The 15,145-nt window shown below is 51.7% G+C and overlaps 7 protein-coding genes across 7 annotated transcripts; 1 reads left to right on the forward strand and 6 right to left on the reverse strand.

Moving 5' to 3' along the window:
• Positions 1–64: 64 nt before the first annotated feature.
• Positions 65–818, reverse strand: Z517_01424 (golgi apparatus membrane protein tvp18; the record flags this gene model as incomplete). The annotated part of the gene is made up of 4 exons (XM_013434384.1): positions 65–365; positions 425–517; positions 699–714; positions 782–818. 4 exons carry the CDS (start codon positions 816–818, stop codon positions 65–67), a joined length of 447 nt encoding a protein of 148 aa, XP_013289838.1.
• Positions 819–1,877: 1,059 nt separating this feature from the next.
• Z517_01425 (uncharacterized protein) lies at positions 1,878–5,600 on the reverse strand (the record flags this gene model as incomplete). The annotated part of the gene is made up of 8 exons (XM_013434385.1): positions 1,878–1,900; positions 1,958–2,051; positions 2,126–2,227; positions 2,309–2,380; positions 2,488–2,552; positions 2,611–2,655; positions 3,634–3,835; positions 3,882–5,600. The coding sequence occupies 8 exons, from the start codon at positions 5,598–5,600 to the stop codon at positions 1,878–1,880; spliced, it is 2,322 nt and encodes a 773-aa protein (XP_013289839.1).
• Positions 5,601–7,271: 1,671 nt separating this feature from the next.
• Z517_01426 (hydroxymethylglutaryl-CoA synthase) lies at positions 7,272–8,850 on the reverse strand (the record flags this gene model as incomplete). The annotated part of the gene is made up of 4 exons (XM_013434386.1): positions 7,272–8,316; positions 8,373–8,571; positions 8,629–8,731; positions 8,791–8,850. 4 exons carry the CDS (start codon positions 8,848–8,850, stop codon positions 7,272–7,274), a joined length of 1,407 nt encoding a protein of 468 aa, XP_013289840.1.
• Positions 8,851–9,810: 960 nt separating this feature from the next.
• Positions 9,811–10,781, reverse strand: Z517_01427 (uncharacterized protein; the record flags this gene model as incomplete). Its single annotated transcript, XM_013434387.1, has 2 exons — positions 9,811–10,643; positions 10,694–10,781. 2 exons carry the CDS (start codon positions 10,779–10,781, stop codon positions 9,811–9,813), a joined length of 921 nt encoding a protein of 306 aa, XP_013289841.1.
• Positions 10,782–11,356: 575 nt separating this feature from the next.
• Positions 11,357–11,927, reverse strand: Z517_01428 (uncharacterized protein; the record flags this gene model as incomplete). The annotated part of the gene is made up of 3 exons (XM_013434388.1): positions 11,357–11,619; positions 11,660–11,770; positions 11,831–11,927. 3 exons carry the CDS (start codon positions 11,925–11,927, stop codon positions 11,357–11,359), a joined length of 471 nt encoding a protein of 156 aa, XP_013289842.1.
• A 963-nt stretch (positions 11,928–12,890) lies between these two features.
• Z517_01429 (uncharacterized protein) lies at positions 12,891–13,997 on the forward strand (the record flags this gene model as incomplete). The annotated part of the gene is made up of 1 exon (XM_013434389.1): positions 12,891–13,997. One exon carries the CDS (start codon positions 12,891–12,893, stop codon positions 13,995–13,997), a length of 1,107 nt encoding a protein of 368 aa, XP_013289843.1.
• A 155-nt stretch (positions 13,998–14,152) lies between these two features.
• Positions 14,153–14,988, reverse strand: Z517_01430 (uncharacterized protein; the record flags this gene model as incomplete). Its single annotated transcript, XM_013434390.1, has 3 exons — positions 14,153–14,594; positions 14,655–14,866; positions 14,914–14,988. 3 exons carry the CDS (start codon positions 14,986–14,988, stop codon positions 14,153–14,155), a joined length of 729 nt encoding a protein of 242 aa, XP_013289844.1.
• Between the last annotated feature and the right edge of the window lie 157 nt (positions 14,989–15,145).

The following is a 15,145-nucleotide window of genomic DNA, read 5'->3' on the forward strand; positions in this document are numbered from 1 at the left end:
ACTTTTTGTCCCATTGAACTCGATAAGATGGCACGGTGAGAAGAAAGGGTGGACAAGCCTCCGACTAGACAATCATCTGGGCCACACCGCGTCCACCTAGTGTCGTGCTTCCCACAAATTCCTGCTGTTTCAACCCCGCCAGTGCATAGCAAGCTCCCGCGAGGGCCAATACTACGGCGGCGGCAATTAAGCTGCTGGCTTCCACGATGATGCTGAGCCACTGAACCAGGGACATGAGGCCGTAAATAAGGGCGCGCATGTAGTTCGTGGTGAAGCGTTTGATAAAGGCATCGAATTTGGCGGATGTAGGGCAGATACGTAGCAAGAGTGGAATTTCGATGAAGATGAGAACCAGGGAGGAACAACTGCGCTCAAGTGTCAGTCATACGACATCGTGATTTGTGAAGGCTGGGGAGAGACGCACAGTAGGATGATGCTGAATAGAATGAGCAGGTTAAAGTGGAAGATATTGGCGATACCCAAGGCAAATCCCAGGATGATGCATAGCACTCCGAGCCTGTTGATACACACGTCAGCGTATCTTGTTCCATGACCTGTAGCCGGCCCCTAGCCGTGCCCCACGATTCGTTCAATGGGGGATGAGAAGCGCGGATATCTTCATAATAAAGATCCTGATGCGCAAAAGATCACAAGAGATCGTGGGCGAGGAGGCGTGGAGTGACCAAGGGACTTCTTACCACTGCCCATAGATGCCTGCGGACAACTGTCAGCTCCGGTCCAACGCAGGTCGCAACACCGACCAAGAGAGAGAGAAACTCACTAAAGTTGCGCATTTTGAACTCGTCCATGAGCGCCATCGTGAATATCTACTCGCCCAATGACACCGGGGGAAAGATCAGGAATTGAGAAAGTCGAAGAGGACAGATGTGGCACAACGGCACTGTTCTTTCAATGCAGCTGAACTATGTTGTTGCGCGGTTTGAATCTGGCTCGCTCGTCGCGGAGGCAATGCTGACTTGAATCGTTATGTCGATTTGTATGTAGGCCGTGAATGTAAGGGTATAGGAGGGATCAGAGGTGAATGGGCTGTTGCTGTTGCTGTTGCAAAGATGTCTGTGTCTGATCAAAAGTTGTCGACGACGGATGACGGACTTGGTTTGCTTGGGATGTTGTGGCAGGTGCAACACCGGAGAGACAGGGATGAACCGTAACTAGGCGTAGGCGTCGAGACTAGCGCAGGGCAAGCTGCTTGGGTGTTTAACGAGGACCACAATAATAATATTTTGGAGGGGCCTCTTTACTGGTAGGAGGTTGGATGGATGCCCGTAGGTGTACCTAGAACTCGGTACGAGAACCTTTTCTTCGGCGGCTCAATCTCAGACTTTGACGAAGGATTCTGGGTTTCGACAATAATCGTTCCAGCAACCCTTTCTTATGGGATGCAGACGCAAATGTAGCAGCCTGACTGCGCACCCACAACCGAAGGAGCGCGTGGCGCCATCAGAACCACCTCCACCCTCCCAAAGTCTTATTGTCCACGTATGGCGTCGTAGGCGTCTCGGACCGCCAACAAACCATGTTAGGCCACTCGGACAGCCGGGAAACTCATTTACAAGGACTCGGGAGAAGTTGGAATTGTGGCAGCCTTGTCAACAGTTGTCGCTTGCTAGGCACGTGCATCGGGACGTAATTTGTTGTTGATGGTTATGTCCCCCATGCGCCCATCTATCATCACATCACCACTGCCTCTCTCCCGTATCCTTACTCTCTGCTCAATCCCTACACTGTCGTTCCTGTCCACGCTGCGCCATCTGCTATGCTTGTTGACCTATCATGTGCACCGCACCCTTGCTCGAGACCCGCGATTTGCAGAATGTCAGAATCGGTACCACCCGTTTATGGTGCCGGCGACGGATCTATCCACTTGCGGCATACACCACTACCGAGACTCGTTAGCATTTTCGACGCCTGCTTCGTCATGAATGATTCCACCTACGTCTGAAGATGTCGTTGAACACGAAGTAGCTGCCGCCCTCGGGTTGCAGGTTGAACGTCTGGACGTAGCTCATGGGATGTTGTTGATCATCGACCTGTTTGTGTAGTGTCCATCAGTGACCCTGCTGCCAGCGAGAAGCCATCGAGGTGAGATTTTTTGAAGACCTACCAGTAATGCACCAGTCACCATAACCAAGATGCCTCCTTGCTCGTTGGATGGCTGCGCATCTGTCGTGTCGACCCGGTGTTGGACTTTTTGGAAAGGTAGATTCTGCGATACCATTCCGCATCAGTGACTCTTGCCCTGGACATTGTAATGATTGCTCGAGAAGAGTCCACCACGTTGACGTACCGTAAGCTTCTCAAGAATAGACTGTGTGCCCAAAAACGGTTCTTTCTCGAACGTAAGCATCGATTTCTCTCTCTGTATGCGCACGGTCGTGTCAGAAAAATCGTTATAGCTCTTTTCTTCCTCCCATCCTCCCTCCTCAACTTGCAGACCAGGCGCAAAATGGGTTCGTGAAAACGTACGTAGAGGGCAGCCAGTTGCGTGCGATCGCCGTCAAAGGTTTTGTAGTAGAACTCGACGAATTGCTCTGTATCGCATTAGGGTACTGCTCAGGGTTTCTCGGGAGGGACAGGAAGAATGCTCACGGGCGATTTGTTGGAAGTCTGTTATTTTTCCAGGTATCAACCTCCCTGTTAGTCCACACAGTTCCTGAAGAGGATATTACGTGCGCTCGCCGGTAGGAAAGCCAGCCAGGTCGGGACGATGGGCTGCGAGGGGCTCAAAAAACATACCTCCCATCTTGACCGTATTGTTGGCGATTTTTATCTCCGTCAAACAGGTGACTCGGAAAGAATTTGGTGGTGGGGGAGGGAGGGCGCGGTGCGCAGACGCTGGAATTTTGTGGGCTTGCTTGTGCAGTAGTGGTGGTTGGTGCAAGGGGGGGAAAACAGTCGAGAGTGTGTATACAAGAGAGCGAGCAGAGGCGTGCTTGTGACCCCGCGGGCCTAAGGGTACCACCGACACACAAGAACGTACCAGTCCTAATTGATTACTCGTACTAATTATTACTACGACCGCCTGGCGCTGCTGCTGCAGAGCCAGATCCCGCCAAGAAAAATTCCACCGACATCATGATTCTTTTTCTCTGTGTTTCGTTGACGCTCTTCCTCCTCTTCCATCTCTCATCTCCTCCGTGGATTTCTTCTCGAGTCATTCGGCCCCTTCGCCGTCCTACCAACACATTGACCTCTATCGCCTTCTTTGGTAAGCCAGCAGCCGCCCTTCTCTTCTCCCTTCACTCCCTTCTCTTCACTCCGTCCGTGTATTGAGAAGAAAGCTCCGATGATTTTTACTTATATGCTCAAACGATAACTGACGAGGCGGATCCGGCAATGTCAAGCCATCCGTCGGTGACTTTAAAAATTATGTCAAGTCTCAACAGTATGAGGAGCCACGAGAGACAATGCACGACTCTTTTGATCTGTTCCTGTTCATTACCTAGAAGCTCATTACAAGAATCCTCTGCTGACTTTTCGCTCAACCATTGATACAGATGAACAAAATACTTTATCCGAAGCCTGTTATGAAATATACAAAGGGACCGAGCTGTATCAGAGGGGTCTAGGGCAAATTTCGTGAATGTAGTTTAATTACCAAGTCTGTAATACCCAAGATTTCGCGTTCCGAAGTCTCGACGACCTTATGCATCGAGCTCATCACCTGGATGGCATCGGTTATAAATCCATACTCAAATCCAGGACCTCTCCCATTTTTCATAACCACCTTCGTAGCTTTCTCTCTCCAGGAATACCCAGAGTAGAGATTATCCTCTCTTTCCCCCCCTTCCGCTTCCACGTTCTCCACGCTCGCCTTCTCTCTTGTGCCACGGGTCGCTAGGCCACACCCATCCCCTTACCGTCCTCGCTTCCCGTTTCTCTCCCATCTGCGGTTCAGGAATCCACTTGTCCTTGCCATCTTTTCCCAATTCCTCGACATCTCCGTCCTCATCGACCGCGAGCATCCTACCACCGAGTTCCCCATCCCAGACTCTTTGTCGAGTCAGTGTTCCGGGACCACCCACATCCATGAAGCTCCCCAGCTGGCCGGGCAAAGGCGTCGCTTTGGCGAGCATAAGAAGATAATACAGAGCCAAAGTGACAGTCATGTCAACTTCACCTGCTGCCTCGTTCCCTTTGCGAGCAAAGGTCTTGGTCTCCACTGCCTCCGCAACTTCAAGGTAGCCGAAATACGGATGGCCACGGTCGTCGCATCCGGCACGGACGCAGACGAGTTCGATCTCTGTGATAATGAAGCCATAACGGCAGCTGTGGTCTCGCATACATTTCTGCAGATGCGCCAGAGTGCGTAGATACTCGACTTTGCGTGCAGGGCCTTCACGGCGCATGCCTGTATTCCAGCGATCAAAAGACCGGACCAAGCCGACGACGCGACCTCGCGGGAGTCCTGAGAGTGTACGGTCATTGTCACTCGGGTAATTAGCCAGAAAGGTGGGAATGTTGGCCGAGTTGGCACTCAACCCAGAGCTTGTTGGGGTTGGGGCAGGGTACAGAGCAACAGAGTTGGTACCGAGGGACAGACGTGTGGCAGCGTTGACCTTGGGAAAGTAGATCTTGGAAATGAGATTGGCGAGATCGGCTTCAGAGGCAGGTGTCACAGTGTTGGCGTTGGTGCCCATCAGTGGTAGGCAGGCTTTATCGTGTTCAAAATTAAGTAGCGTCAGAAGATCAGGGATGGCAGACATGGTCTGGAGCGAAAACGATTTCCAGGGTCGGACGTTGCGAATATCCCACCAAAAGTGGTTCGTTAGACCACGGCCGGTTTGGAAGGTGAGATGCCGAACTAGGTTGATGGGCTGCGTTGGTTGGGTCAAGTAGCTGAGCATACTGATCGTAGAGACGGCTGGCAGCATGGGAGGAGGACTCATAGAGCAGGGTCTCGAGATCGTCTCAAGATCAATTGGCATGTCAAATGTGCCCTCCAAATTGATAAGAGGAGGCTCAGCCATGGGAGCATTGGTATATGGCATAAAATTGGTGGCGAAGAGGTCCGGAGACGGGGTTTGGTGATCGTGAGACACATAGACGGGCATTTGGCGATAAGTAGGATAGCCAAAACGATTCAGAACATCGCTGTTGATGCTCGATGCAGAGGTCGAGCGGGAATGAGTCCTTACGGGCACATTGAGCTTGGCCTTGGCCAATCCAGGAGATGGATTGAGTGAGTTCGAGCGCGAGTGAGGCGCATTCGACACGGGAGATATCATCGGTGTATATTCAACAGGCTCAGTCGCGCTCCTATACATGTTAGGGCGAGCATGTTTGGGGTTTTTGGTGACGGTCGACGAGCTCCTTCGGTGGATGGAGGATCGATGAACGAACGGAGGCTCCAGAGTCGAGTCCTGGGTCCTGATCTTAGGGAGCAAAGTCGGGCCATGTTGACGGAGAACTGGCGATCGACTGGGAGTTGTATTACAAGCAGTAATTACCGGCTCAGGCGAGCTGTCGGCTGCAAAGTAGGACGAGCGAGACACATTCCGAATATGGCTGTGCTGACCAGCAGCTCCAGCAGCCTCTGGAGGCGTCAGTGGTCTATAGTAGTAAGGTGCCAGTGACATTCTGAGACCCAATCAGCATCTATGGTTGCAGCCAGGCAGCATCGTGAAGACGGCTTACATATGATAGCTTTTTGGTCGAGTCCGGGAGAACGTAGTGGTCAGCGAGAAGCCAGCTTCTCGGGGTGGAGACAAGGACCCAAGGAACAAAGGAAAGGTACAAGAGGAAAAGCAGATGGGATTACCAATAGCAGGCAGACTGAATCTTCAGTCTTGCAACTTGAAAGAATGAAAGGCTCAGAGATCTTGAGAGGGAGGGAGGACTGGGTATAAATGGGTTGGGGGTATGCGACCGAAATCGAGCATCATGACAGCCGGCCAACAGTGTCCCGCGGGTCAATACCCACCTGAAACGTGGAGCAAGATGGCAAGGAAACAAAGACGACTGACACGGTGTTCGAGAATCCTATGCTGGAAAACCAACGATGGTCAGGATCGCCTTCCGATCGCGAAGCGTGGAGCGTGGTACGCGCCAGAGGTATGGAAACATTGCGCCATATGCAGCTATTTTGGGGGGCAGAAGCGTGGCCTGAGGCTGCGATGTTGCTCAGATGGAGTGTAACAAGGCTCCGGGCGATTTCATCATGTCTTACGAGGCAATCTGTGACGGCGCTTGCCTGGTTATTTCGAGAGATGAGAAGACATGCGACTTGGCGGCTGTTCGATGAGGCCCAGGAGTGGTAGCCGTGGTGGCGGCAGCTGCGGCAGTCTGAGGAAATGAAAGAGTACACGAGGGGGGTGCAGGGCGTGGCTGAAGCGCGCTGCGAGATCCAGCAAGAATCTCAATGCCAACCTTGTCCCTCAGATCGAGGGCGCTTGGAGATTCTATAGCGACATACAGCATTTCATTGGTGGTGAGATTGGCGCGCGATGCAAAAAATACCCTGCGGGGTGGAGGGACGAAGGTGGCGCAGCGCAGGCAGAACCACTGAGTATATCAGGCAGGTTTTCCGATATCGTTGCCAAGGACTGGAGTGCGCGCGTTCACCGCCTCGCCGTCTACGCGCGAAATTGGCACCAAGTCACCTGCACCAACTACGCATCTTATGCATCTGCTGCAGTAGTTCCGCATAGTGCCGGCACGAACAACACGCGAACGTTGAACGACTATGGAGTATGATAACGTCTTTCTCTCGACCCAACCTCCTCGTTTACATGCATCTATCGTCTTCCTGCATCGCTTGAGTATCACTCTAACATTGCCCACTCCATCCTCACTGGTGCCCGGCGGCTTTGGAATCGAGCCCATGTTTCATCTTGCCAACATCAGGCTCGAAACAGGTCAAGATACTGGCCGACTCCGGGCTGAGGTGCAATGCATGCCAGAGTAGCCGCATGACACACAAGACTCATGCTGCACAGCGTCAGTTTCAAGACTCTTCATATGGGCAACAATGCTTCATGGTAATTCGCTTTTGCTCTTCTGCTGATCGATTAATGCTCAGGTGAGTTCCTGCCGGTCAGGATGTCTGAAGCAAATCCCCCATATGTACAAGTTTTTGCTGGGCCCAATACCACCAGCAGTCCTGATCCAATCAACCATGCACTGGAACGCCTATCTGCCTCTATCGAAAGACCAGTCTACCCGGTCTACCAATGCAAGTCCGGCGCCCGAACCTGAAACGCAAGATCTGGAGCAAGAATGACAAGTCCCTTCTTTGCTGATGACGGCAATCATGCCTTGACCTCATACTTTCGTCGGAACATCTCGTCGACCTCGGTCAAGTAGTATGTTCCTGGCACAAGATGCTCGACATCACCCGATGGTTTGAAATCCTTCTTGAGGTGGGCCTTTTCTCGGAGCATACACATTTCGTCATACACTTCGGGTGCAACGACCCGTCGGGCGTCTAGTCGTTCCTGAAGATTGAGCTTTGTGGCCATTTCTGTCGTGTCACCAACGACCTTGAGGCTAAACATGGAGCTGGCGAGACCACTGCCGTAACTGAAGACACCAACTCTCTTGCCGTGGAGTGTTTTCGGGGCAATGTTGCTGATCAATCCGACAAGCCCACCGTAAACGCTGCCACAGTACATGTTACCACACATGGTGGCCACTTGAATGGCAGGCTGCACTCGTTCGGCAAAGCGCTTCTTGGTCAAGGCCATAAACGTCTTCTCGACAGTCTTGTCCGTCAGAGATGCCTGGTAGTCCAAATCCCGCAGCTCGGGTGCAACCTCCTTGAACTGGGGGTGGCTTGGATCTTCGAGGAAATCGTTGTACAGAAGCCGGGCGTACGATTTGGAGACAAGTTTGCAGGTGGGGGCGTGGAAGGCCATATAGTCGAATCGATCCATAGGGGCCTTCTCGTCATCTTCCTTGTGCACGCCGTTTCCATTGACATGCGCATGTCCGTTGACGCCATTAGCCTGTGACTTGAGTGCCTTCTCCCGGGCATTGTACGCTCTGTAGCATGCATCAACGGCCTCGGTGTAGCACCTCAGGGAAAATTGTCCGTCAACATAAGGATATTCACTGGTCAGATCAGGCTTGTAAAAATCGTAGGCATGGGTGATGTAGGAGCCTCGGAGACCAGCTTCGAAGACAACGGGAGCATCCGGGCCGATCAACATGGCCACGCAGCCGGCGCCGCCAGTCGGACGAGCGTTCCCTTTCTTGTAAAGGGCAATGTCGCCGGCAACCACGAGAGCGTCTCTTCCGTCCCATGCAGATGATTCGATCCAGTTGAGAGAGTTGAAGACTGCGTTTGTACCGCCACTGCAGCGCGTCAGATTCCCTGCCCCTCTACACTGCAACAATCATCCAGAACTTACTAGCAAGCATTGTACGAGTCGACGCCCTCAACATTGAAGTTGCCAGACTCTTCGAATAGTTGCATCAACACTGATTTCACACTTTTGCTCTTGTCCAGCATGGTTTCTGTGCCAACTTCTAGCCTCCCAACATTTTTCAGGTCGATAGAGTACTTTGAGATCAGACTCGTCAGAGTGGTAAGGGCGATGGAATAAATGTCTGCGCTTGGATTAGTCGGGTCTCAAGTTGGGCATCTTGGGAAGCTTTGCCACTCACCTTCTCTGTCGTCGCAGAAGGACATTCTTGTCTGCCCCAGGCCGATGGTGTATTTACCGGCCGAGACACCGTCGAACTTCTCCAGGTCGGCTTGGTCCACACACTGGGCATGAATTAGCGGCTGTTCAGCCCAATAGCCAGTCTGCTGTCGTTCTGGCATACCTGACTTGGAAAGTAGATTTCAATGGCTTTGATGCCGATGTTTTGAGGTCGCGAAGCCATGATGTTAGTGGCAATGTGTTTCTTCAACTCAATGTATGTCTGTGGGAAAGTGAAGAAACTCCAGAGGACGTTTTATTGTCGAAGAGTAAAGGAGGCGGTGAGGTGGGGAGACCAAGAAGTGATAAATATTACTGAGGGGAGGGAGATAATTTTGGTGGGGATGCGCCAAACAAAACGGAGCCGATGTCGGTGTTGAAGATCGCAGGAAAGTCACTTCGTCTGCTACCTCAAGGTGTTGACGACTGGGAAGGTAACAATTAATAGTAGAGAGATTTCTAAAGTCCTTGCGGTGAGAGTAACAGAGATATCGAGATGCTTTTGTAGCGACCAAGCAGCCAGGCATGTACGAGGTACCCGACAACAAATGATGGCAGCAGAAGCCCACAAATTTCGACAGGCGAAAAGTGTCGAGCCCTGTTGGGGAGGGACGACTGCAGCTAGGGACCCTTTAAGCACGATTAAGTTCTAGTCTAGAGTTTAGTTCATGCCTAAGAGCACCTTAAACAGCCAATGATAGAGCCTTGTTCGCGGGCGGTGTGGCTGCGGCGCTGGAGTCGTGGTGGGATGATTCGGGAACTGGAAAAGCAGATTTGATGTTCCTGCATGATGCCACTCTCTCTAGCCAACCCAGAGTAGAAGGTTCCGCGGGCAATTTTCTGACCTGTGGCTGGTTGGTAGCACGAAACATCGTTCTACACGGAACTGTCAACTCCGGCATCACTCGTACTCATATGAACCCATTTCCCCTGAAATCAAAGGGATGGATTAGAATCATTCCTGTGGGTCGAATTTCTCGTGCTTGATTGTGGCTGTCTCCGAGGTGATGCCACGGTCTAGTTATACGATTGTTCAATCCCTGTTATGGCCCTCTTGAACCCCTTAATCCATAGTCCAATCTATACCTCGTACTCGGTACCTCTAGAGACCTTACCTTCTCTATTCCATATTACCCATTCCCGTCTAATATGCTGCAGGCATAACACTAAGTCGTCCACCGTCCGTAACCACAACACATCCGTTGATGTATGCACCGGCTCGCGAGCAGAGCCACAAGATGACTCCTGCCATGTCCTGCTCATCGCCAGTTCTGGTCGCAGGGACGACCTCTCTGTTGAATGCACCCTCAACATTGTGAATCTCGGTCTTCCCTTGAGCTTGGTACATTCCATGTGTCATTTCCGAGTAGTAGAGTCCCGGAGCGATCGTGTTCACTCTGATATCATAAGGCACGAGCGCCGTTGATAGCTGTTTGGAAAGAAACATCACCCCAGATTTGCTAGCACCATAGCTGAGATTCCCTAGAGGCTTGCGATTGAACCCTCCAATTGACCCCGTGGTGATGATCTGAGGACGAGGGGTGAAGTTGTCCTTTGTAGGGGCAGGTCTCCTCTTGTTGGCTGCATCCAGAAGTGGGAGGAATGCCGCAATAGTGAAATGAACACCGGTGATATTGATGGCATATGTCTGCGTCACCTCCTCCGGTTCAGGCTTCCACATGTTCGTAGCAAGTTGCTCAATGGATACAGGGTTCTGGTTGGAATCCAGTGTCGGCACTGATGGACCTGATATCCCGCTGTTTGCCACGAGGACATCGATATAGTCGACCTCTGCTTTGACCTTTTCAAAGCACTGTTGAAGCGAAGCCTTCGAAGTCACATCTCCAGCCAGGGGAATGATGGTGCCTCCCGGTATAGAATCAGCGGTCTCCTTCAAGCTGTTTTCACGCCGGCCGATAATGAAGACTTTTGAGGCTCCGTTGGCTGCCAGTGCTCGTGCCATCATGCGACCGAGTCCTGGAACAGGCGTTAACATGCAGAATTTGCCGACTGAGGTCCTACCGTACCTGAGCCACCGCCAGTGATCACGGCCACGAGGCCATTGACATTGAACAGATTTCCCGCTTCAAGCTTGGGAATATCGACGGTAGACATCTCGACCTAGGCGGTGAGGAGGATCCACAGAGACTTAAGCTGTTTGAGTATCGAGTAGACGTGTCAATAAACTTGAGATGGTTTTGAAGCATATAGAGATAGATCCAGAGTTATCGTGACAATTAGCAATCAAAAAGATTGATGAACATGTCTATATGGACCCTTAGGTATGTAAGCGTTGACGTGAGGTCGGACATTCCCCGTCCGACAAAGTCGTAGCACGGCGTAGTTCGGTTGTTCTTACCGAGTAGACAACGAGCCATTGATTGAATGGGTTGGTTTTCCACGGCAATATCCTAGCATTTCATTTCGCCTCCATATCCTCAGCTATATTGTACTTCTACGCTCAAGGTTAATCCACCATTAGCCTAGCATGACCGACCGCTCGCTAATTCTGTGAGCTTGGGCGAAAGTATGTCCTAGACGATCAATGCCACCAAACCGCAATGTTCTTACAACAGCAGTCGCATAATCTGGTCGGTCTATGAGAGCTTGTAAGACGCAGAGCCCTCCCCATCTCGTGAGACTGCGCAAATAGGACGTTGACGAACGCAATACGCCACCCAAGTTTCTTTCTAATGTCTTCCAAACCCCAGCTTGCCCTTGAGTCTGTGGAGTCCCTTCCCTGGCTCGTAGCTCTCCCCACGGTCACCACTCGTTTGTGCGTGAGAGCCGTCCGGTAATGTCCCGGGGCTGACGTCCCGCTCTTCAGCAGGGCGTCTTGTCGGCGCGCTCAATGGGTTAATTCTTGTCTCGGAGGGTTTGGTGGAGGCAGTTTTCTGTGCCGCCGAAGCGCCCGAGGCAGGGGCGTTCGTCGGCTGTGAAGATGTAGTGCTTTCTGCGATTACAATGGGTTCAGTATGGAGATGCTGCAGAACGGATGCACACAACTTTACCTCCTGCATTCCCTTTATCGTACGGCTCTGTCGCTGTGCCTTTGCCCTGCACGCCTGATAGAGGTTCTTGATCTGAACGGAGGGCGGTGTTTTCTGCAGCAAGCAGACACTCAGTGAGGAGTGCACAACAGGGTATGTCCACTGGCTGCCTACCTGGTGCGTTTCCTTGGTCATACGGCTCATCCAATGTGCCTCTGCCCTGTATGCCTGAGGGTGGTTCTTTGCCTGATTGCATAACGCTCGTGCCCATGACTCTTAGCTTTCGCGTGTGTCAATGTTTGGTGAATGCTGCTGGAGGAGCAGAGTCAACTCTCGTTCAGAGAAACGAGTTGGAATCCGTACAGGGACCAGGTGAGAAATAGCGAAACTTGGGGAATGTGTATTTGGCGGAGGAGTAAGGTGGACAGACTATCCTTCTCTGACAAAAGGAAGTTCTACGGTTACAACGGCGCAGTCTTATCAACAGCCTAGATCTACCTCGCTTCCTCTCACCCTCTTTGACTTTTGGATCTCGGCGACTTGCATCAGTCGGCGCCCATGTCTTGTGAGGCGCGGGAATGAAGGGGGGAGGGGTGGACAATCCTATTTTACGTCATACTACCACACACGTGGAATTTGATTTGTTGTGTATGTTGTACGTCACAGAACCACCGGCTTGGGTGATTCTTGATCACCTGGTACTTAGGATCATCATATCGTATCCTTGGAAAAGGGTTACCTATATTCGGGGAGGATATTTGGATTAAATCCGGTTGCCCGTGTTATCGCAGGGAATAGTGATTGGCCTGCAATATAGACAAGCACTGGGCGCAGGGTGCGACCAAGACTTTCACAGTTGGCTATGATTTGGTATAGGGTGTTCTCTGTAATGGCTGCTTCTAGCAACCACCTTTCATTAACAAGTTCATAGAAAGGAGGCTACCTAGTAAGGAGGAAGCAATCTTGCTGGAGATGCTGGTCGTGGGGGAGGAGCATTAAAAGCGGCAAGTCTAAGCGGCGCAGTCTCCCCCCGTTCATCGCCCTGGTGCGCCCCATATTATTAACAAAACTTTTTTCCCCAGGCCAGTCTGGGTGCCAGTAATTGAAGTTTTGAACTTGCCTCGTACATACATGCATGCAGTAGATATCCTAGCCCTGCAACTCGGTCCATCTATGCTCACCATCAGTCAAGTTTCCCATCCACAATCTTCCGGGTTCAACTCTCCCTAGCGCAATGACCACAGGCATTCAGGGCGACGTTTGTGTCGACTGTCAAGAGCATCCCGCAAGCCTGGATATCAGATACCGGCGCCTATGTGCTACATGTTTCATCCGATATGTAAACTCCAAAATCCTCAAACGAATGGAGTCGTATCGCTTCAAAAATCTTGCGGGAGATCAAAAGCGCCGGCTCTTTCTCCCAATCTCTGGCGGTGTCTCTTCTCTTGTTCTGTTACAAGTGCTTGATGCTCAACTGCGCAAGCAAATGGAGAATCGCAATCGAACTGCTTACGGCCTCATCATCGCTCGGGTCGTACTGCCTGACATCGAGACTCGGGCTGAGGTCGAGGAGCACTATCAGGCAGTCCGCAGCAGGCTTCCTTTGCACGACTTTCTCCCACTCTTCTATCTCCACGATGTCTTCCGCTTGGACGAGAAAATTGACCGATCCCTCACTCATCTCGGGATTGATCGTCACGAAGGCGAAGAAAATGAGACGTTTTTGCACCGCGTACTCTCCGCTTGTACATCCGTGACCGCACGAGCAGACTTAATATCGATCCTTCTCCGGAGACTACTGGTCTCAATTGCCAAACAACAAAGTTGCGAGGCTGTGCTGTGGGGCCATTCGGATAGTCGTTTGGCAGCGCTGGCACTGGCAGATGTTGCGAAAGGTAGAGGTGGGTCAGTCTCTTCAACCATCGCCGACGGACTCTCCGTGTATGGGGTCAATTTTAACTATCCCTCTCGTGACCTGTTCAAGGTTGAGCTTCAGACTTATGCACAAGTTTTGTCAAACCCTTTGGTGGTAGAGTCGAGGGATGAAATGACAGATCGTCAACCATCAACCATTCGCAATACCTCGATTGACGACCTCCTCAGCAACTACATCATCGGTCAGGGAGTCAAATACCCTGGCATAATGGCAAACGTGGTGCGAACAGCGAGTAAACTTCAAGTTAAGGCCGCTAACCACGAGACAAACACTTGCCCAGTCTGCGGAATGCCGGCAATAACACATCACGAGAGCTCATTGGAAAGTACTGTTCTTTGCTACGGATGTGCGAGGGTGAAGCAGGATATTAAACCTCAAGATTCCTCCGGATATGGAGGCTCGTGAATCCCCACCCGATCTCAGTACCCCGTTTCTTCCTTCTGGACTCTTTGACAAAGGAGGAAAAGGAACGCTCAATGTTTGCCATCGCTCTGACTGCCGAGTTTCAAATGTAATATCATATCAAGGTAGAGCACGGCTTGCTCTCGCAACGCGCAAACTCAACGGGTCCGAGCAGGCATGGGCGGAGGTACACCTTCTGCGGCTTCGACGTCTCGTTGCCTCTCTCGATTCGACCTCCTGGACTCTCGTCGTGAAGTATATCTCGGGGGAGGACCGTTCTGGGCATTCAGTCTACCCTCCTCGTTCTGGTAATCGAACTCATCTGGAAGACTCGGGTCTGCAACATTGGCCTGCGGAGTACCCTTAATCCTCTTCTGACCACGCGCGCGCAATTCCTTCTCGAGCAGAACCACATTTCTGGTGTTGCACTTGTATGCCGCATCCACGAAGTCACCGACAAAGGGGACGAGCCCAACCACGAAGTCGATGAGAACATTCATTTGCATGCGCGTTTTGATGGATGCGGATAATTGTGGTTCAACGGAGCAGCAGGTGCGGTAGACCATCAGTGCAAGGAAGAGGTCCAGGAAGTCACCAATACTAATAGTCGTCAGCGTCGGGCACTGCATATGTGTCCTAGGGAATCAGCCCTCGACTTACCCAGGTATCAAGCCAATGACCGCGCCCCAGCCGAATCTTGTGCCCAAAAAGCTTCCCAGGCAAAGGTCGACGCGATAGGCTCGTCTTTTCGCCTTGGTAAGAATCTTCTCCTCCTCTGTGGTCAGGCCTGGAGGGAGAGCTCTTCTTCGCTTCTTTGTGGTTTTGTAGAGTCCTCCGAGCCTGGTAGCGGGTATCGTCTCGAAGAAGGGATCCTGTGTCATGTTAGAGGAGACTGGGCTCTTGATTTCATGTCCCATACCTCACGGCCGCCTTTGTTGGCTGAGTTCTCTTTGAATAGCTTCTTGGCTACCAGCTTTGCGGCGTAAGATGTCATCTTTGCGACGTCTGTTGTTGTGAGGCGCGAACAGCAGGGAAGTCGAAAATTAGGTGTATAGTGGAAAAGGTGAGGGAAGAGGGCTGGCGAAGGTCTTAAATGCCCACAAAGACCACCCTAATGATATCTGTGGCTTTATGTCCCTGCAGATTTAGTC

Source organism: Fonsecaea pedrosoi (assembly GCF_000835455.1).
Source record: "Fonsecaea pedrosoi CBS 271.37 unplaced genomic scaffold supercont1.1, whole genome shotgun sequence".
NCBI lineage: Eukaryota > Fungi > Ascomycota > Eurotiomycetes > Chaetothyriales > Herpotrichiellaceae > Fonsecaea > Fonsecaea pedrosoi.